Here is a 21961-nt window from a genome sequence, read left to right as displayed (position 1 = left end):
TTGTACATCTTAAATTTGCACAATGTTATAAGTCAATCATATCTCAATAAAGTTGGAGGTAAAAAAAAATAAAAAAGACTTAGCAGAGAGGAAAAACCAATAAGGGAGGAGAAAAAGGAAAGAATTGTTAGAGCAATGATTCTGGGTGCTCAGACTCTGAAGATGGATTGGCTGATTTTACGAATGTAAATGTGTTATTTTTAATCTATGAATTACACTTCAGGATAGTAAAAGGGACATACAACATGTTTGCTGTAAAAGATTGGATCTGGTGACATGGCTGAGATCCACGGGTTTAAAAGAATCAGTCTTGCTACACTGCGAACAGGGGAACTACTCCCACATTCTACAGTAGTGAGTGCTACCGCTTAGTGACAGTTGCCTGGCTATAAGAATTCAGGTCAGCCTGGGGCTGGAAGCTGTCGGGCTGTGAGGAGTTTCTTAGAATGGGAGACATGGAAACAAAAAAAAGGAAAGAATGCTGAACAGCATTTTACTAATAAGGAATCCAACTCTGCTTGGGTCCCAAATATGCCATTAGCTTTTTTCCCCAGGGTTTTTGTCATTCACATGCCCTCCAGATACACAAAAGTCCAGGATTGGGAGGAGATGGACACAATTATTATGTCTAAACACTGACTCCTCCGTTAGGATCCCAGAGTGCCCAGTTGTCTGCAGAGTTTAGCATCAGTTTACCCTGCCCCACCAAACACAACAGGGTCCAGCCTACTAAGGGTATTCGGCAAATATCTTGCTAAAGAATGGTTCCTTATGATACTATGTGGCGTAGTTCTTACAGAAACAGTTCCGAAGTTTATACTCCCTTCAAGAGTAGCCAGCCAAGGGGACAAGTAGAGAGTGAAACCTAATCTGTGCTCTGTTCAGCAAACTGTACAAACGGACATAGAGCTGATGTTCCCCAGAGGAAGGGGCTTTTCTTCCAATCCATGCAAAGGTGGTGTTTCAGCTTTCTGAGGACCTAAATAGATGGCTTTGTATTTTAGTTCACTTCCACAGAAATGACCTCATGTGATTCTTACAACTTCTCCACCAAATAAGAAGAACTAGAATTATTTCTCCTGTTTTGCAATAAAATTAAAGCCACATAGATAGTGGGTGGCAGAACAGGAATGAGACTCCATCTCCTGACTCCCACGGATTGTTCCTTCTCTTATACTATCTGCCTTGCCCCTGATAGTCTGTTCCGGTTGAAGTCATTTACTCAAGGATCTAGAGAACAATCAGTTACCACTGATGCCAAAAACAACCTTGCATATATATAAGATGGATATTTTCAGTTATTATTAAGGATCATAACAATTCATCTTTGTAAAATGTGATACACAGACTGGCTCACAATCTGAGAATCCAACCCTTCTAACCTCTGTCAGGTCTTTCACTCTTCTGATTCTTTTATCCCCTCTCTAATGACTACAGTTCTCCTGATTGGGGCTTTTACCTGTTCAGGTCCTGCGTAGCCCTGGGTCCATTAGGCAGATGACCATCCGGAGGAGTTTTTGCACTGTGTCTTGTTCTTTCTAACTGAGTGAATTTGGCAGCTTTTGTCATGTTGGAGGAGTTTTGTTAATAGCATGTGATCAATGAAACTGACCACAACCACCCTACTCCAATGCAATAGGAACTTCCGGAGCCAACAAAGTCTAAAGAAGGAGCTGCCCCCAATTCCATCTATCCAAGTTCTCTGTCCCTTCACAGCCTACACCTCTGCTAGGAAGGATGCCGGCTCACTGACACTATGGGTTGTATCCTCCATAAAAATTATGTTCATTCAATTTTGTCCAGCAGCATAACATTCACTGACTTCTTTGAAATAGGCTTAACAATTAACAATTATCTTTAGAGACATTCTGTCTAGAAAAATTTTTAAATGACTTTATCATTTTTACTATTTGGTTTTGCATGCCGAAGAAGCAAACAGATTTCCCTGTAATTTGCACTATTCTTATTGGGGGCCTTCACAACCTTTCACATTTGAAAATTATCAGACATAAATTAACCAGAGGCACTTTAAGGCTCTGTCACCTACAGATAGTTTTTGTTTTACTCTAATGTTTGCCTGCAGGCTCCCCTATAAACTACAGGCCTGAATTTGTATTTTTAAGTTAAGGAAAAGGACAGTCTCACAGCCTCATGAAAAAGGACTGTACCAGATACTTCAAGCCATCGACCCTCGAAAGCATAAACTCTTAAATATAGTGTACCCTCTGTATCTCCGATGCAGAATCCACAAATACAGAAAGCCAACTCTACTGTGGCATTTTTTGCATACAAGGGACTTGAGCATCTCCAAATTTTTATATTCACGGGGGCCCTGGAACCAATCCTCTGAGGATACCAAGGGGTAACTGTACAGGCTTTTGAATAAACATCACTTAGACATCTTTCATACCAAACCAGTGGACTGAGTCAAGATTTTGAGAACTCCTTTTAGTCAAAAAGTAAACAGCTTCTGAGATTGCTGACTCAAGATCCAGCAGAACAAGAATTATTTGCATAAAGCTGAATGGAGTAATGAGGAACATTTGTGGTTATTTGCTAGGAATATTGTTTTAATGTTCCATCTTAATGTTAATGTTGTTTTAATGTTTTATTATGAATATTTAAAGATGTTTTTCTTTCTTCTTTTTTCTTTCTTCTCTCTATAATCCATAACAAATTACTAGACTCTGCTTTTTTTAACTGAAATAAACATTTTTAAATGATATTTGATCCCCACTGACCCACACATTTGACCCATACATTTACCACGTCTCCTTACTTTTCATGGCAATATAACTATTTGCATAGGTTCAGCAAGTTCAGTAAGTTCTTTCTTACCTCCCTCAGTATACAGGTGCTTTGACCTAGCTGACCGGATAAGTTCTGCCTTCAAAAATGGACTAAGAATGTCACCTGCCACATCAGTAAACAAAGGATGTTGCGGCCATCAAGCCATCAGCCAATACAGCCACCCCCAGTGGTGCCCCCTAAGGAGACTCAGGAAGGGAAAGAACAGAATACTGACCCTAGATAATTAAGGTGCATATCAAAGGAATTAGTTCAGTAAGCCCAGACTCTTGTATCCTCCCATACAGAGTTAAGCCCTAAATTCATTAATTTCAGATGTCTAGTTTTCTTTAGTTAACAGTACTCTTCTGATGTTCCAACTACCTGGTTTTTGTTGCAAAAACTCCCACATACCCTGGCTCTTCCTTTACCTCTTCGGAACAGCCCCTCAAGCTATCTAAGGGGCTGTCTCCTGGGCTTCGGTTCTCAGAAGTCTGCCAAATAAAACAAAATTCTCGACTTTTAGGTTATGTTGGTTGTGCTTTTTCTTTAGTCAAGAGAGAAATAAGAAGAGGGAAAGCTTTTAGAATCTTTGGTAAGTATAAATGTTGGCCTTAGGGGAAATGATGGTTATGTTGTTAGCTAGGAGAATGTCCTTGTTCTTAGAGATGCAGGCTGATGAATTTAAAAGTGAACTGACACGATGTCTGCAACAGTTTACTTTCAAATGGTTCAGGGGAAAAGAAGGAAGTGTATATGTGGCTAAATGTTTGAATTAAGTGGAAGGTATACTGGTGTTCATTACACTATTCTTTCCACTTTTCTATAGGTTTGAAGATTTCTAAAATAAAAAGTTGAGGAGAAAATGGACATTAAAAGTTTCCCCAAAAGTGGGGGAGGGATAAATTAAGGAGTCTGGGATTAACAGATACACACGACTATACATAAAACAGATAAACAAGGACCTACTATATAGCACAGGGAACTACATTCAATTTCTTGTAATAAGCTATAAAGAATCTGAAAATACACGCATGTATATATATAACTGAACTGCTTTGCTGTACAGCTGAAACTGTTGTAAATCAACCATACTTCAATAAAAAATAAACATTTTTAAAAAAGAAAAAAATGCTAAAAAAAAGCGTACTGATGGTTAAAATGGCCAAGTTTTATGTATATTTTACTGTAATAAAAACAAATAAATAAATAATTTTTTAATCCATAGTAAATACACCAAACTGATAATAGTGTTTATCTTGGCTTAGGAGATACGGAGATATAAGGGTTTTGTTGTTGTTGTTCTTTACATAGCTTAATTGTTCTACATTAACAGGTATTGTTTTTATAATCCCATACGGTTTTTATTTCAATTTTAAAATGTTTATATCCGTATCTTTTTTAAAAAGCCACAGCAAGGACCCTTCCTCCTGCCCCTATGGCTTCTCTCTGCACCAAACACCTGCCCTCCTCACAGCCCCAGCAAAGCAAGCCCCCTACAAACCACATTTCTCAACAAGTGCTTTCATGCATGTCGTTAGCCCCATATCTCCCATATCTCTCTTCCCCACACACTTTCCTCATAAACTTTTCCACATGAAACTTAACTCCCTCTAAACTGTTCTCCCAGAACAAATGGCTTTCTTCACCACTGACTACCCCTCTGGGCAAGGCTTCTGCGCATAAATCACTCCTTCCCCAAAGTTCCTGTGTAACCCTTCCTTCGCTGATTCTCTTGGAGTCACTACTTCAGTCTCCTGGTGAATCCCCCGAGGTGTGCTGCTAAAGATTTCTCAGTTACTAGGTTAACGGGATGCTCTTCCCTGTCTGATGAAGTGGTGAATTGCTTTCATTTTTTTCTGGGATTAGTCATGGCTCTCAACTCTTCCAGACCTAGCCTCCCAACTCCTCACTTCCTACCCTGCAGCGGACCAAGCAGAGAAGGACGTGCTCAAACATATAATTATTGCAACAAGAAAGGACAGAGAAACATCTCACCTTCCTTCCACATAACTTAAGTGTTGCAGAAGTGGAACATTGTTATTCAGGTTTTTTGCAAACAACTCTTAATGTTTCAAGCTACTTGATTTGAAGTGTTAGGGAAGTGTACCATTGTTATTTAGCCTTTTGCAAACAAGTCTACTTGATTTGAATAGGATTTTAGAGATTGTAAGATCAAAGATTTCTCTGTAGTTTTGTCTGATATTCATCTAGCCCCTGCTTCCACAGGGGACTGGGCGGGTATAGCTCAGTGGTAGAGCACATACTTAGCATGTATAAGGTCCTGGGTTCTATCCCCAGTACCTCCACTTAAAAAGAAAAATGTAACTCAATAATTTCTTTTTTGTGGAGCTTTTCACAAAAAGTGGAATCTGTCTCCCTGTCAAGTCTTAACTTTCCAAAGTTGCATACAATATATGTAATTCTTCTTTTACGTCAACAACCCTTTAAAATGACAGAACATAGTTTTTCACTATTCTGTTTCATCTCCAATTTGCTACCAAGTGTAACTCCATCAAACCTTTCATATTCAGCCTAAACATGTGATGTCTTTCCCAACCGCATCATCCACCCACATCATTCTCTGTAGACTCAAAGACAAGGAGACAAAAGTCACGAATTTGAGTCCTGGCTTAGTCATTCCTTTGCTGTGTGATGGTGAAAAAGTCAGGTGACCTTTCTCTAAACCTCTCTTTATTCTTCTGAAAATGAAAATGAGAATAGCATTAATGATACTTACCCAAAAGTCTCCATAAAATCAAAACTAAAAAGGACAAAGTCTTTTGTAGATTGTAAAGTACTCTGTACAGGTTATGTTCTGTGGTTATTCACATTAAAGTTCCAATCTCAGAAGTGACTTCCTCTTATTATAGATTAGGTCCTTCCCTATTTGGCCTTTTCTTTTCCCCCTTTGGGATTCAGCATCAATGGGTCTTTTGGAACGATTGTGGCAGTGATTACTCCAGGGGAATCAGTCTCTTTGTAATAACAGTGGTCTCATTCTTTTAAAAAATGCATCAACAGAATAGCTGCAACCTCCCTCTGTACTAGTCATTCCTCCACATTTAGTCAGCTTTCTAATTGCTTCCTTATCTCCAGATCTCAAAGCCTGACCACATCACTAGAGAATGTCCCAAAGTCTGGAGGTTTTGGGGTCTCTAAGCTGGATTTTTAGCAGAGGTCCTGGGAAGGAAAGGCTGTGTTCCCTCTAATATCTTTGAAGAGTGTGTAACAGAGTCATTACCCTGCAGGGACCACCTTGCACAGCTCTTTCTCTGCTGCCCTCTTATGGACACCTAAGTCAAAGCCAAAGCTATCAGTGTGGACCCATTTCTTCTCATTATCAAGAGTCCCTACTGCACGGCACAGTTGTAACTGTACTGTAAGCAAATCATAAGGTGCTGCATCAATAATCAATTAAAGAAAAAAATAATAACCAAAGGTCCTATTTAACGCCCAGTCAGTAGTAAAAGCCATCATGTCTTCTCCCTCATGTCATACGCAAGTCTCAGTTGAGTTCTATTTCAAGATGTCTCCCATCATTAAAATACTTTTTTAAGCCTCTTTCCTTGACCCCACATCTTTCCTCCAGGCACCACTCCCCTATATAACAAAAAAATTTTTAAGGAGTTGTTTGTACATGCTGTCTCTACTTCCTCGTCTCTCACCCTTTCTGGTGTCCACTCCAATCAAGTTGTCATTCTTGTTGCTCCAGTAAGACTACTTGTCAAGATAAGCAGTGACCTTAACTGTTTTCTTTGCTTGCCCTCCAAGACATCCTACTCTCTGATTTCCTCCCATCTCACTAATGGGTCATTCTCAAGCTCCTTTGCTGGATCCTTCCCTCCATCCTTATTTCTTTCCCCTAGATGATATCATTTAGATCACTTGCTTTAATGCCATCTATATGCTAATGACTTCCAAATTTGTATATCTGGCTTAAATTTTCTCTCTTTGATTCCAGAATCACTTATCCAGTTGCATACCCCACATGCCCACCTGGAGGTCTGGACTTTTGAAACTTCTCAGCTATAGAAACAAAACTCTTGGTTATCCACCAAAACTGTTCCCCCTTAAGGTCTCATCTCAGTAAATGGCAGCTCCATTCACCGAATCTATCAGGGCAAGAACTTAGAAACGATTCTTAATTTCTCTTTTTCTCATACCCTATTTCCAGTATGTCAGCAAGTCCTGCCTGCTCTATCTTCAAAATATCTCCAGAATCTGACCTCGTCTTACGCTTCCATCACTACCACTGATGCAAAACTAACTTTTCACCTGGTCTACCACAATGGTGTCTTGTTTGATCTCCCTCCTTCCATTTTTGCCATGGATTTTCTACAAAGCAGGCAGTGATATGTTTGCATTTTTTTTCAGGTAAATCAGTTTAAAATCCTTTCATTAGTCTCATTTTATATAAATAACAACAAAATAAAAATCCAGACTTCTTACCATGACCTACAACACCTGTCCACATCTCCAATCTTGTTTCCCACCACTATTCGCTTTTTTCCTTCTAATAATGAAACCAAGCAGGTCTCTGTGGGGCACTCCAGGATACAAAAGCCTTTCTGTGTTCCCTGCTTCTTATTTGCAAGAAAAAGGCTTTAGCCTCTAGACCTTCCTGAGTACCAAAGAGCAGATTCAAACAGTTGCTAATCAGCGAAGTAAAGGAATGCAGAAACAAAAAAGGGGCAATCAATAAACAATACTGCAGGTCCTGGTTCCTCCTCAAAGAATATACATAACAATATCTTTGAGTTCTTTTGCAGGAACTAAGGGCCCTCCCAGTTGGAAGTTGGTAGCTGAGCACAAGATTCCTGGAACACAGCCCTGTTATCTCACCACCAACCAATGAGAAGAAAGTCACACACCCTGTAGCCCTCACTCCAAATTTTGCCTATTAAAAACTTCTCCCCAAAAACCGCTGGGGAGTTTGGGTCTTTTGAGTACCAGCCACTCATTCTCCTTGTGGTCTTGCTGTAAACCTTTCTCTGATCCAGACTCCATCTCAGTTTGTTTGGCCTCGCTGCGCTGGGCACACAAACTTGTGTTCAGTAACAATAACATTGGCCTTCTTGCTGTTGCTAAATTGCCAAGTTCCCTCAGAACCTTTATGCTAGTTGCACCTTCTGCTTGAACGCTGTTCCTTAATCCACTCCCCACTCCTTTGTTTATTCAGGCATCTATTCAAATGCCAGCTCCTGAGGGAAGCCTTTCCTGCACTAAAGAGACAGGAGGGAAGGGGACACGGCACAGCCATTAAAGGAATAACAACACAAATTAGCACCAAGATGGTGAAAAACAACTCCCAGTAGACCTGGAGGCCCAAGATGGTGGGAGATTTGACTTGCAGTACACCTTGAGCTTTATTATACCCTCATTGTAATATACTAGTATGGTAAATGGCACTCCCACAGGTGCCATGACAGTTTCGAGACTGACCATAAAATGTCAAAAAGTGGGCAGTGGCCCAATTCCTGGGAATCCCACCTCCTTCCCCAAAGTAGTTGGAATAACCCTCCTACTCATTAGCATATGAAATTACTGAGCCCATAAAAACTTAACGCTGCACCTCATCGTCAGTGTCTCTCTTGCCTTCTGAGACAGCCCGCACTATCCATGGGGTGCGCATCTCTCTGAACACATCTACTTCTTACTCAATTGCGTCTCACTCTTGAATTCTTTTCTGCGTGAAGCCAAGGACCCTCACTTGATGGGGTGCATCCCAGGGACTGGTCTGAGACCTGGGACATGGCCAACCTCTTATGCCCCATTCTTTTCTGTATCACTACCCTGTTTGAAATCACTTGCTTCTTTATTACTTTCTCTTTTTCTTTTAATGGCCTTACTGAGGTGTATTTCACATGTCATAAAATTCACCCATTTCAAGTGTACAAGTCATATTAGACTCTATGGAAATAAAACAGTAGTTCTCGGTCTAGCCTACCTGTAAGTCAGTGTGAATGTTAGCAAGTGTGCATATGCCCAGAGCCCCTCCGGTGGGAGAACCTTATGTGTCTAAGTTTATACAATACACTATTATACTATCGCTGGGTACATTTTGGTTCTCTAAGTCACCTCCGTCAGACTCTCCTGGCTAAGACATTCTGGTCTGAGAACATTCCTAAACCCAGTATTGTGTAACCATACCAGGAATCAGTTTTCTAGATCTTTGGGAGTCCTGCTAACAAGCCTTTAGACCAACCACAGAGCTATCCTGAAGTAACGAGTCAGTAAGTGGGAAATATTTTAGAAGCTGGACACCCATAAAGAATGGCAGATTGGCAGAAAATATCCATAAGTACTCTTACCCTAATTCCATGCTTGCTTTTTTAAAGGCTAGTGGTTCCTACCCATTTGTGAGGGAGGAGGGTGAGTTGGCAGAGTAAACATCCAAGGAAACCTAATGACTTTCTCCTTCCCCCCCGAAATTCATAATCTTGCACTTCAGAGGCTTTGCAGGCCTGTCAAGTCCAGAGTCAGAAACTTCCCACCTCCAAAACAAGCGTATCAAAAATAGCCATTTTGCCAAGTATCAACTTTATTCCCTAATGGCAATTAAATTCTTTTTATATTTTGTTTAATGGAGTGGGTGGGATGCTAACGATGGTAGTAGCTATATACTAAGAGTTGGAAGTAGCGGTGGGGATTAATATTGTGAACTGGAATTAACTTTAGACAATCTTTGATGGGCAAAAAGAACACTTGATAGAACTAGAACACGTCAACCCACACGTAATGTAGTGCTGTGTTGCTACTAATCTTTTATTATAAAATTCTAGCCAGATCTCAAGTAGAGACAGCTCAAAATAAAACAGGAAAAGGAAAGATTGGGGGAGGGAAACAGGTCAAGTGGTAGAGTGCATGCTTAGCATGCACCAAGTCCTGGGTTCAATCCCTAGTACCCCATTAAAAAATAATATAAATATAATAAACAAAGAAAAGGAAAGACTAAGGCTAAAATCAAATAGGTGACAAGCAAAATGGCATTAAAAATGAATAAAAGAGAGAAAGAAAAGAGAACAGGAGAAAGAGATTGGCGAGTGAGATAAAGTAAGCCTCCTAAAAGAACAAACTCAGAATGAAAGTGAAAAGTGAAAAACCAAATGGAGGGGTGGGGATTCTGTGACCCCAAAACAAGAGAACAAAGGCAGATTAATCCCAAACAATATCAAATCTAATTTAAGCCAAAGCTAAAAATCTGGAAAAAAAGATTAAAGGCAGGGAATTTTCCATTTTTATTAAAATCCAAATTTACAGTAACAGAAAAACAAGGCAGACAGTAAGTGTTTATTCAAAAGATGTCCCTTAGAAACGAAGTACAATTATGAAAAGCAGAGGCTTATTTACAAGGAAAAGAGCAATGCAAACCTGAGCCAAATCAAGTTTAGATGCAAGGCACATTCTCCCTCACCTTCTTGTTTTAAAGGGGCAGCAGGTGGCATTATCTATTTGTCTCTATTTCTAGTAGCAATCAACAAACAGGATGGGAAATAACCGAAAAGAAAAAGAAAAAGACCAGATTCTTCCTTTCCTGCTAAAAAATGTGAGGATGTCAAGGATCCTTGACAGCATTGACCTCTTTCATTAAGTCAGCACACTAGTTTGCTAATGTGAAAACATCTCCAAGATATATTAAAACAAAATAAAGGAGCCAGGTGCCAAACGGTATGTATAACATGCTAACTTCTGTGTATAATAATAGGAGAAAAAAAATTAAGATATGTATTTTTTAATTTATTTGTATTTTTATAAAACCTGAAAGAATGCACAAGAAGCTAATAAAAGTGGCTCCTAGTGGGGTGGGGTTGGAAGGGCAGATGGAAGATAGAATTAACGTGAAATTTTTCACTGTATACATTTTACGTTGCCTAATTTTTTAACTATGTGATGATATCACCTATTCAAAATTTTAATCTAAAGAAAGAGAGAAAACTAACTTAAGTGTATATTTTCATTTCTAAATTGCTTACATTCTTACCTTTATGTTTTATTTTATAACAGCATTTTCTTTCAAACACTACAAAAGACCTCAACTTGATTAAAAATAAAATACTTCACACCACCAATTATACTATTCTACACAGCTAATTTGAGGGGAAATTAATTCTACCATCAAAGCAAATCTCTCTGCTTCTAATTAGGCTTCAATCCATCAAAACACTGCAGTGTGATTTCCACCAATCAGTCCTTAGTTTAAAAGCCTTAAATGGCTGACCACGTGCCTAGAAAATAAGGTTCTTACTTCTCAGCCTGAAGTCAGAACCGGAAACAATCTAACCCCTCTCCACCTTATCTCCAAGTGCTCCCATTCATGATTTCTTCAATTTAGCTATTCCAGTCTGTTCAGAGACTCCTGAATTTGCCTGCATGAAGCACCTTCAGCCACATCCTCTTCACCCATCTTGCCTGTAAAGCCTAACTCAAGTCCTGCCTGTCCCTTTCCCACTCCCCATCCTCTGCAGTTCATGTTATCATTGGCACTTAAGCATATACTACTTCTCACACATTATTGTATTCCTCTTTCAAAAGCAATTTTTCTAAACAATGACAATACAACACATGAAAAGAGAAAAAAAACGAACACAAAGTGTTTTCAAGTTTTTAAAAAAAACAGCTTTACTGAGATATAATTCACATGCAATAAAATTCATACCCCCTTGAAACTAGAATTCTAGTTAATTTATAATTAATAATTATTACCTACAATTAAATGACTATTACTTGCCTGTAGCTAATTTCCCTGTCATAGTTTAGTTTGTACTAAAGAATATACAATTTTGTAATACAGCATTGTAAATCAACTATACGCCAATTTAAAAAAAAATTTAAAAATAGATAAACAAGGTCCTACTGTATAGCATAGGGAACTATATTCAATATCTTGTAATAATCTGTAATGAAAAAGAATATGAAAAATATACATGTATATGTATACTTGAATCACTATGCTGTACACCAGAAACTAACACTACATTGTTAATCAACTGTACTTCAATTAAATAAAGTAAAAAAAAAATGCAACTTTGTTCTGTTACCATGGCTGTATATTTAACGCCCTAACATGAATTCAGTAATATATACTTGTATAGAGGTTTTTTTAGACTCTTGAATCAGGACATCAAATGCATAAATTTCTTCATGAATCTAGTATTCTATAATGAAATACATGACACCTTTTATACCTCAATAGCTAGAAATGCCCTTAAATTTTCCACTCAAGTCTCTCTGGGACATATTTTTCAGGTGGCACCTTTCTGGTTCCTGATCCATCTCACCAGAGGCAGATCAGGGGTAAGAAAGCCAAGCACCAAACGCAGCCCTCATCTAACTTCCAAATACCCATCTGCTATGTACTCATGTCTTCTGCTCTAGTCATACCTGTTGTGAAAATGACCCACGGACATGCTTAGTGCTTTTCACATCCCTGTGCTTTGGCTCACTGATAGGAAATCTTCTTCCTTTTCATCCTTTAAGACTAAGCTCAAAGTTAAACAACCTTTCTCGCCATAACCAATCCTCACAGTCCCGTGTATGCAGTTTGTCCTTTGGGCTCACAAAATATGTGACCCATACCTATTTTATACCACCTTATATTAACAGTTACTAGCTTTACAAATGTGTATCTCTTTAGATTGTAGGGCACTTGAGAGGAAAAGACTGTTTTCATATTCTCAATTTTAATGTTTTTGTAGCTAGGAGTGTTATACAGAGATACTCAATAACCTGATTAAAAAGAAACATCTCAAATTGTGAATCACTATATTGTACACCTGTAACATATAATATTGTACATCAATAAAAAATGAATTAAAAATGTCTGTAAGCCACCTCATTAAATGGACAAGTTACAGTTGTGTACATTTCTAAAGGACACCATCCTCCCTTCTACACCAGCTCTCTCAGACAAATGACAGATGCTAACAGATTGTCAAGCAGGGTTTTAGAGGCGGGTGAAGGTACAAAGAACTGATGAAAGGAAGTGTGGTTAGTTACAGGGCCACACCAGGATGCTCTTTCTTTGTGCTGGGCTCAGCTAAGTAGGCCAGTTACCAAAGGATGATTTGAAAGAGTTGTCAAAAGCTTTCCTTCAAAATGCCTCTTCTTTATAATGCTGCCACTAACTGAAATGTTAACCACTCTTAGAGGCTCATCCAGCTTTGTCAGAAGGCAAATAGGCCTGGGAGGGTAGTATGGTTTTCAAACATGCCAGCCAGCTGAATGCAAGTTGATAAGCACAAACAGAGCAGTGAGCCAACAAACGGCAATGCCTGGACACACATCACGGGGAGGTTCTGACCAAGCACAGCGAAGAGATAGACTAGAGCCCAGGAAGAAAGCAGTGAGGGAAGGAGGTGCTCCAAGAGAAGAAGCCGAGTAAGAGTGGACTCCATGGGTTGTCTGGGGCTGGCAGGACTAATTGGCCGTGGAGTGGTGGCAGCAGAGGAAGGGCTATTTGCTGCTGCACTGTCAGGATGGAGGGAAGGAGTATGTGGCTACCCTTAATCATGTCAGACGTTGAAGTAGGGGACTGAAGGAAACCAACAGGAAATATAACTAGGGCTTAACAAGAAAGTGCAGCTATGGAACAGAAACTGAGACCAGCGTACAAATTCAGATATCCCTGAAGGAGAGTAGCCAGCGGGGGAAATGACTGCAAAGCAAAGGGACAGGGGCAAGACGGGTCTGCGGTGGGGGGATGTGGCCATCAGGTGCCAGAAGTTAGCCCTTCCTCCCTTATCTTCTAACACTTTCTCTTCCTCCTTTTTGCCTTTCCTTCATTCTGTCCTGCACCACATACTTCCTTATCTCAGCTCTCAGCTGTCTGAGAAGCAGTCAGTCAAGCAGGACATGGGGTCCCACAGCCTTTCATTCTAACCTTAATCGGTGCCCCAGCCTTACTCCAGATTACACAAAAATGAAGAAATTATTTCATCTTTCTTTTTATTCTACAAATATGTTAAGTATAAACATCCAAAAGGAATGGGCTGTCCCTTGTGTGGTCTCCAGTGCTTTGGGGAGGCAGAACCGAGCCCCCAGGAATGTGAGAGGTTCATTTCCGAAGAGCTAGTAGTAGTTACTGCGCAGAGTTCAACGGCTCAAGTCAAATCCTGGGCGTGTCCCCAAGTGTGTGGTAGGGCTTGGGCTCCAGCTCATGTGGACAAATAGGGGTGGAAATTATTTGAGATGACAACTGAGCAAAAGAAGACCCAGCACTAGAAAGTTCTGCTGGGAGAGAAGTAGGGAAGGTGACGAATGGGGAGCCTCCTCTTCTTTCTGCCACCACCTCAAGGCAGAGGCACGTGACCCCAGAAAGAGGCTGAAGTAGGTAGCAGTTTCTTGGCTCCCATAAGAGAGAGGCCAGACCACTCCAGGGCCAGTTAACTGGCCTTGCCAGGCAGCGGAATACTGGCCACAAGAATGGAGACAAACTGTTCCAGTTTCTGTGCCGCTTGTTTCCCGGCCTCTAGGACTTCCTCGTGATTAGCCTTCTCCTGGTTTTCATAATCTAAGATGGCCTTGTTCGTGATGAGGGAGAAACCAAAGACCCGCAGTCCGCAGTGCCTTGCGACGATCACTTCTGGTACTGTGCTCATGCCTGACGTGGAGAAGGAAGGAAACCAATCGTCAGGATCTGCAGATGACTCTTTTCCTCACCCATTAGCCTCACCTCCACTCATCACTTCATTGACAATTTCACATCTCAAAAAAACACCCAAAGCAGCTAAATCATTCTCGAGGTCAGGTTGTTCTGTTGCCTTAGAGAGGTGGGCCTTGGAGGGTCTTAACATATTTTTATAAATATTACCATTGCAATACTTTATTTCTCTATGTTTGTGGTCATACTAAAGTCAGTTCTAATAATGCAGTTCTATTTTCCAGCCAGGGGTACAGAAAGTAGCTATAAAGATATTTGTTAGAATAATCTTTAGAAACAGTCATCAAATCATAGAAAGGTCATCAGCATTACAGTGGTTAAAGCCCTTGGTGCTGGATGGTGCATCGATGTTACAACACACCAAACCCCCCACCTCATTTAAAGTCAGTTTAATTCAGTCCTCCCTTAAGTCAGATCGTCTTTCAATTTACTATCTTTTACTCCTTCCTATCCTTTGTTACCAGAACCCTCCCTCTTCAAGCCTCCAGCCAAGTTCCCCTTCTCACCAACGGCATCCGCCCCCAGCTTCTGCAGCAGACGACACTCTGCCACAGTCTCAAAGCTGGGGCCCGCCACCATCACATAGGTGCCTTCCTGTAACTCTCTCTGCTCCCCCATTTGTTTCCAGGTACTGTGAGCCTTCCGCCTCATATCCCGGTCGTACGCATCAGACATCGCAGGGAAACGAACTCCAAACCTAGGGCACAGGATGGATTATCCAAGATTAATGGATTACAGTGAGCTCTCTCCTCGCTCGCAGACAAGTCCTTAAAGCCAACCCATTTATACACAAAGGAGCTGGATAGGTACCTTTCCTCATTGGGCCCTCGGAGAGGGTTCTCACCACAGAGACCAGGTAGGTTGATGTGATCGCGGATCAACATGATATCTCCAACTTCAAACTTGGGGTTGAGCCCTCCAGCTGCATTAGTGACCATTAGGGTGTCCACACCCAGAAGCTGGAAAACCCTCACAGGGAATGTCACCTTAGAGGCAAAAGATAAAAGATCAGAGAGTGTTCTTTAAAATTTCATCAGTCAACTCCTGCAGATGAGCGTGACCTACATCATGAAAGAAGAGAAAGGAGGGAACCAAAAATCTACCTTGCCCAAGTAGGTAGGTAATAAAATAAGATGGAGAGCTCTCTTTCCCTTCTTGCAGACCCAGCCAGGCTTGTGCCCCCGATTTACCTTCCAGAGTGGGTAGCCTTCATACAGGTGGAACCTGCCCTGCATCATCACACAGGCTCTGCCATTCAAGAACCCAAACACCAGTCGACCAGCATGACCTGGCACTATACAAAAAAGGAAAGGAAATGAATGGAATGATGCTTTCATACAATGCATATCCACTGAGCACCTCCCATCAGCCAACTCACAGTGCTCAACATGTGAGGGTGTCATTAACCAAAAGAAAACATTATCATCTCCACTCTCAGAAAGTTTAAGTCTGATGGGGAGACAGAAATTAATCATAAAACTTACACGTAAGTACATCCTGAGATTAGAGCTATGGGGGTAAGGATGTTCAATGTAAACATACATCAATTTCTTTTTAAAGAAATGTCAAAAGAATGAGAAAGCCACACTGCAAGAGAATAAAAATGAGTAAAAAGTAAATGGGTAATAATGAATGCAGTGAGTGTTATAATTATAGGCTTCTTTTCCAAAATTCTCAACATGTGTATTTGTATTCATTACCCTAATGAAACTATATGCCTCCTCCTCACTCCTGAAAGGGAGCTCATGGTATATTGAAGCTTCCTAAAGAAGTTACAGACAAGGGAGAAAGGGGCTGATGTCAGACCCATACAAATCTCCTCCTTTTTGACCCACAAAACAGTCCTGTGGGAATACAAGCCCTCAATGGGGCATGCAGGGGCATGGGAGTGCAAAGATAACTCCTCATACAGACACAGTAACCATTACTACCATTTCCCTTATCTGGCATTTCTCCTTTAATGGACATGGCCAACCTATCCCTCAGGGAATGGATGGTCTGGGAGAGGGACCAAAACCAAGGAGAGCTGAGGGATACTCAGAGGTTGAGGAGCTTATATAAAAAAAAAAAAAATACCAGTGATAGAGCAGGGGGGGACACAGTTAAGAAAACCCAAATGGAGTATAAAAAAATTAGTTGATAAAGTTTTAAAAAAATTAATCCACTTATCACTTGGTGCAGTGCCCTTCTCACTGGGGGTAGGAGTGGCAGGTGGAGCCAATGTCCCTACTATCTCCCTTAGAAAACTTTGCTCTCCCTTCTTTCTTTTTAATATTGCCTTCTCCAACCCCCATTCCCTCCTGCCTGCTCTAGTCTCCCAGTCTTGCTCCAAGGGGTTTGGGGAAAATACCTGTTCAAAGTCTTAGCTCTCCAGGGAAAAGAGGAAGGAAGGTAGAAACTTGGAAAATTAATGAATAAGCCAAGGGAAGTTAGTTATCCGAGAAATTAATAAGTAAACCAAATAAACTACCCTTGCCCTTCACTTGTCCCTGTTTCACCGTCCCTTTTCTAAGCCTTGCCTTAGAGCTTTAGGCTGCTGTGAGGATGCTGGGTATACTGTTCTCAGGTCCCACAGAACTGCACTGTGCAGAGGGTGCCTGTCCCCCTCCAAAGGGCCAGTGAGAATCAGGTCTTGTGTATTCACGTATTATCTGGGTATTTGTCTGCGAGAACATGGCAGTCAACACGTGTTCATTTGTTGCTGTGACCAGTGTGTGCTTTCTCCCAGGTCTGGAGCTAGAGCTGGGAAGACTGGGAATGGCAGGAACACATAGGAGAGGTCTGATTTTGTCCTGGGAGGTTACAGGCACTGCTTTTTCCACTTAAGCTATGGAATAAAAGAAATGAGACGGGTTTATGAGGATGTGGTGACCATGGCATGTGTGGGGAAAGAAGGTGTGGGGGAAGTACTTCAGAGCTTAAGGAGTTGAGTCATTAAGGCATAGGAAATATGGCATCATTTAGTACCTTGGACACACACATGCCCTGTCTGTTACAAAATTTCTACCAGGGGATTTTCCCTCTAAAGTCATTCTGAATCTTGGTGGGGTTTCCCTTCTCTTACAAGAGTTGTCTCTAGTCAAATGCTACAGAGGATAACCAGAAGTAGGCAGCTGTAGAAGCAATATCCCCCCAGTAGAATCCCATCAATATCCCTCAGTCCCATCCCTCCTCCCCCTTGCCAGTACCTGTACTTCTAGGAAAGTTTGGTATCTCCTTGTAGTCAAAGATCTGGGTCTGAGTTAATCTATCAGTCAGACCTCCTAACCCAGAACCACAGATCACTGCCACTTGAGGTCGGTGCTTGGTGTGAGACAGAAGCCATTTGGCAGTGGTCTGATAATCTTCATATGTGAATCTAGGGGGGGAAAAAAGGAAAATCAAGGTAAGTTTCACTCCCATCCCAAGGGCATCATAAACTAATGACCTTCAGTGTAGAAAGGCTGGCAGGGGTATCAAGGAGACAGGGGACCGAGAAGCTGGCCAAGGAGCTGCCCAAAAGGAGGCTCTTCTCTCTCAGAAGAAGCCACTCTAAGCTAACCTACCCGCTACTCCTCTTTCTGAAAGTCTGACGCAAAACTCCTGCCTCATTCCAGAGCCTGGCAAGTTAACGATGCTTATGTTTCCACCACCAGCCCCAACCCCAGTTTTGCTACTGGCAGGATGAATATGTCTCCTGTGACAAAGATTTAGAGAGAAAGGGCTTATAGTCTACAGAGAAGTACAGTGAAATAATCACATCAAGGACTGTTAAAGGGCTGGGCCAGAGGATGAAAGATAAGAAGTACACTCAAAATGGAATTAAGACCTTCTTTAGGGAGGGACAGACCCAATACAATCCTCCTTAGTACCCTACCTATCTGCTAGAAACACTCAAAATGTAATTAATTACCCTGAGGGTAGAGATAAACCTAATTTCCTTTTGGACCCTTACCCTCCAGCAGTCAGACAAATAATAAGGGCTAATAAATGTTTTGATTGACACACACACACAAAAAAGCCATATGAACATTCCTAGTAGAGGTCTATGTGCCAGTTAGTTCCCCAGTATCCTTAATTCTGTGATTCCCTGGACCCACACAGATCCTTATCATATGGAATTGCAAGGGGTATTCAAGACTACATTCTAAACAAGTTACTGCACAAAAAAAGCAAAAACCCAGGCCACTACTCTGGGTGTCAGTGGCTGGAGCAGAACTGACTGCCCATGTTTCTCAGCAGCAGTGTGTGAAAAATAGACTCTGGAGCCCACCCCTGCAGATGGATAATTCTGGAGAGAGGCCTGGAATCTCCAGTCCTTACAGAAGGTGTGCCTCAGGTAATTTTTTTTTTTTAATTGAAGTATAGTCGGTTTACAACATTGTGTTAATTTTTGGTATACAGCATAGTGATTCATTTATGTGTGTGTGTATTCATTTTCATATTCTTTGTCCTCAGGTAACTCTGATTCATAAATTCACAATTTCTGGTCTAGCAGGAAGCAGAACTCAACCTGGATTCTAGTCCCAATTTTGTCTTTTTAGAAAAGTAACTTGTGCTTCAAATTCTTTCCTCAAGTATAAAGCAAGGGAATGTAATCGACCTCACCAATCCTATAGGCTCAGTTAGAAAATGAATTAAAAACTTGCTCACGAGCTTGGAAGACCTTTGACTCCATAAATCATGGTTCAGGTCCACAGCACTTGAGCCTTTTCCCCGACTTTTCCCCCCGCTTGTGTTTTCCTCCTTGCCTTTTCCTATCTTTCCTTCTCTTTACCAAGGGCCAAGGATCTTTGCCCTTCAGAGACCTAAAGACTTACATTTACTCAGAAGCCAGATATCCCCAAGAATCAGCTGGGATTTTTTCTCACAATTCCAGCCCAGTTCTGTCACACCTATCTGGAAAAACCAAGCGTGGGTGGGGGGAACTAAGGTGTGACAGAGCTGAATACAATTAACCAAGCTTCCAGAGGAAGCCTTTTTCCTCAAAAGCAGTGTCTTTGAAACCAGATGACTACAGTACACCAGGCTACCCTCTGGGAAGTAGCTAGGTAAGGGATGAGGTGGGGGAAATAGAACTGAGGTCACTGGATGATGAAGAGAGAAGCAGTGAGATGGTAAAAGTTAATCAAACAGCATCCCCAAGAGGTGCAAAGTAAATGAAAGAAGTGTGAAGCTCTGGCCACCCAGCACCTCTGGCCACAGCTTACCCTCATTGGCCATCAGTCTCCCAAGAACTTTCTCAGTCCCTGGGCATCCCAAAACCACTGTGATCCCTAATGCTGGAGATTTAGGCTAGGAGTTCCAGGACCAAAGCAGAAATGAGCTTTCCAAGATGGGGTGAGGGAACAAGGCAGTGTCTGTTGCCCAGATCAACGAAAAAGAATTTCCTTCTCTCCTAGGAGACTCCATCCCCAACTTAATTGGACCTCTAACTTGGATGGAAGAGAGGTGTTGGTAAGGGAGGTAAGCAATCTCTCTTCTGAAGGCGGAATCCTAAATACGGGCACAAAAGTATCACGCGGCTTTACATAGACTCTAGAATAGGAATCCGTGATGAGCACATGGGTTGAGAAGACCTCTTCCTGTGGGGGTGGGGGTGGGGGTGAGTATGCTCCCTCTACACTCACACATAAACGTGCGCGTTGGCACGCACACGCGCGCGCGCGCACACACACACACACCCCGGCTCCTTTTACTAGCGGACTACGCTCTACTAATCTGTCCCCTTCCTGATCAGGTGGCGCCACTTTGCTGGATTCCCGCGCGCGCCCCTGCCAGCGCTGGCCGCCCCACGGCTCTGTCGCCTTGCCCCTGACACTAGGCTCCGAGCCGGGCCTCTCTGCATCTCCCGGGCACTCGCTCTCCCTCCCGACCCCCTGGAGGCCCAGAATGCTGGGTTTCCTGGTCTCGAAGACAACCATTTCCCCTCCCCAGGGGCCCCCAGGGTTCCCTGGGCCTGGTGCCCGCCTCACCCGATCTCCATTGTCCCGCCGACGCCCTTTCGAAGAGTTTGCCCTTCTCAGCTAAGATCTGTTCAGCTGAGCTCAGCCGCTGTTACCCGGTGCAGTCCACACAGTTAGCGCACTGTTCTCACCGCGCTGGCTTATATACCGCCAGCGCCGGAGTCCCCAGCCAATGGCAGGAGAGTACGCAGCCGGCCCATCTCCATGGTGACGTGCCCTGACTCAATTGCCCCAGGCTAAACTGTAAATCTAATCCGAGTTCTTCCCAGCTGCTTTACCTTTCTCGCGCCCCACCCTACCCCCGGGGGTAGGGGGAGGAGGGGAGCATCCAGCGTTTGGCCTCGGCACTCATTGCTTACAGTAGGACCGGAGTTTCCAGCGCGGAAACCTGTGAGGGAAAAGGGCTAGAAGTCGGGAGGAGAGCTCCCGAACCATCTAACTGCAGCCCAATTTCTGGTTGTGCCTACAGCAAATCGTGAGAGATTTAAAAAGAGAACATATTAAACCTTAGGTCGCGCAACCCCAGAATAAAATTAAGTGAGCCTGTGTCTGAGTTGCTTCCAGGACAAAGGAAACAGGGTCGAACCTAGCAAGAACGACGATCTGGAGGTTACAGGATTTGGGAGAACATATCCGGGTCTAAATCTTCTCTCCAGGTGGGGAGAAGAAAAAGTTCTTCTCCGGCGAGAATTCCCGGATCCTTGCACAAGGATGCAGCAAATCCCCTTCTCCAGGTGTTTCCAAACTCTCTATAGATATTAAGCTTTGGGATTTGGAAATGAGAAATGGGAATTCCCCGAATTATATGATATTCATAAAATACTTCCATGTATTCTTTACTTATTATTATGGATATCTTAAAAAACTGTATATGGATATCTAAATAAATAAAGTTAATAGTATTTACAAAGTATTATAGTCTATAGCAAATGTTCAAATGTTGGAGAATGTGAGTATTATTGGGTAGTGTTCCAACAGTAAGCCAAAACCAGCCCACAGCCTGTTTTGGTAAAATAAAAGTTTTACTGGAAAACTCATACACACACACACACACAAATTCCTATATCCCCCACACAGACTGGGAAAGGATGGGGAGGATAGGGTGGGGATGGGATAGGGAAACAATCCTTTGTGTTACAGACGGACAGTCCCTTGATTTACACAATACTGGATCCAAGCAATTCAAATAACTAGAGAAGGACTCTTCCTCCAAATGAAAATTTCTGTAACAGAACTACATGATATAATGTCTTTGTAAGACAGCTATTTCCTGCCTTCACTTTTACAAGTTCAACCAAGTTCACATACAATCACAAATCAATGGTCTTTGCTTAGATATTAGAATCCTCCACCCCTTTCCACTCTCCTAAACTCTAACATTTCCTGCTTATTGTTATACCATCACCGTGTCCCAAGTCACTGTTTCCCAGCCCTGCTTCTGTCTCATTCATGTAACAAATACTTATTGAGCATTAACTGTATACCAGAACTGTTCTAGTGTTAAGGACATAAGAGTAATGACAATGTATGTAAAGGCAAAAATAATATATATAAAGAACTGAGCTCA

General features: G+C 41.9%; 1 protein-coding gene across 1 annotated transcript; it reads right to left on the bottom strand.

The window, feature by feature from the left end:
• Positions 1-13717: 13717 nt before the first annotated feature.
• On the bottom strand, positions 13718-20540 carry PNP (purine nucleoside phosphorylase). The gene is made up of 6 exons (XM_010990222.3): positions 20404-20540; positions 17638-17807; positions 15640-15743; positions 15260-15435; positions 14956-15146; positions 13718-14389 (listed from the first exon to the last, which is right to left on the bottom strand). The coding sequence occupies exons 1-6, from the start codon at positions 20412-20414 to the stop codon at positions 14172-14174; spliced, it is 870 nt and encodes a 289-aa protein (XP_010988524.2). The 5' UTR covers positions 20415-20540; the 3' UTR covers positions 13718-14171.
• Positions 20541-21961: the final 1421 nt, after the last annotated feature.

Source organism: Camelus dromedarius, chromosome 5 (assembly GCF_036321535.1).
Source record: "Camelus dromedarius isolate mCamDro1 chromosome 5, mCamDro1.pat, whole genome shotgun sequence".
Taxonomy (NCBI): Eukaryota; Metazoa; Chordata; class Mammalia; order Artiodactyla; family Camelidae; genus Camelus; species Camelus dromedarius.
Note: the sequence above shows the minus strand (reverse complement) of the source record. Positions and strands in the feature narration are given on the sequence as shown.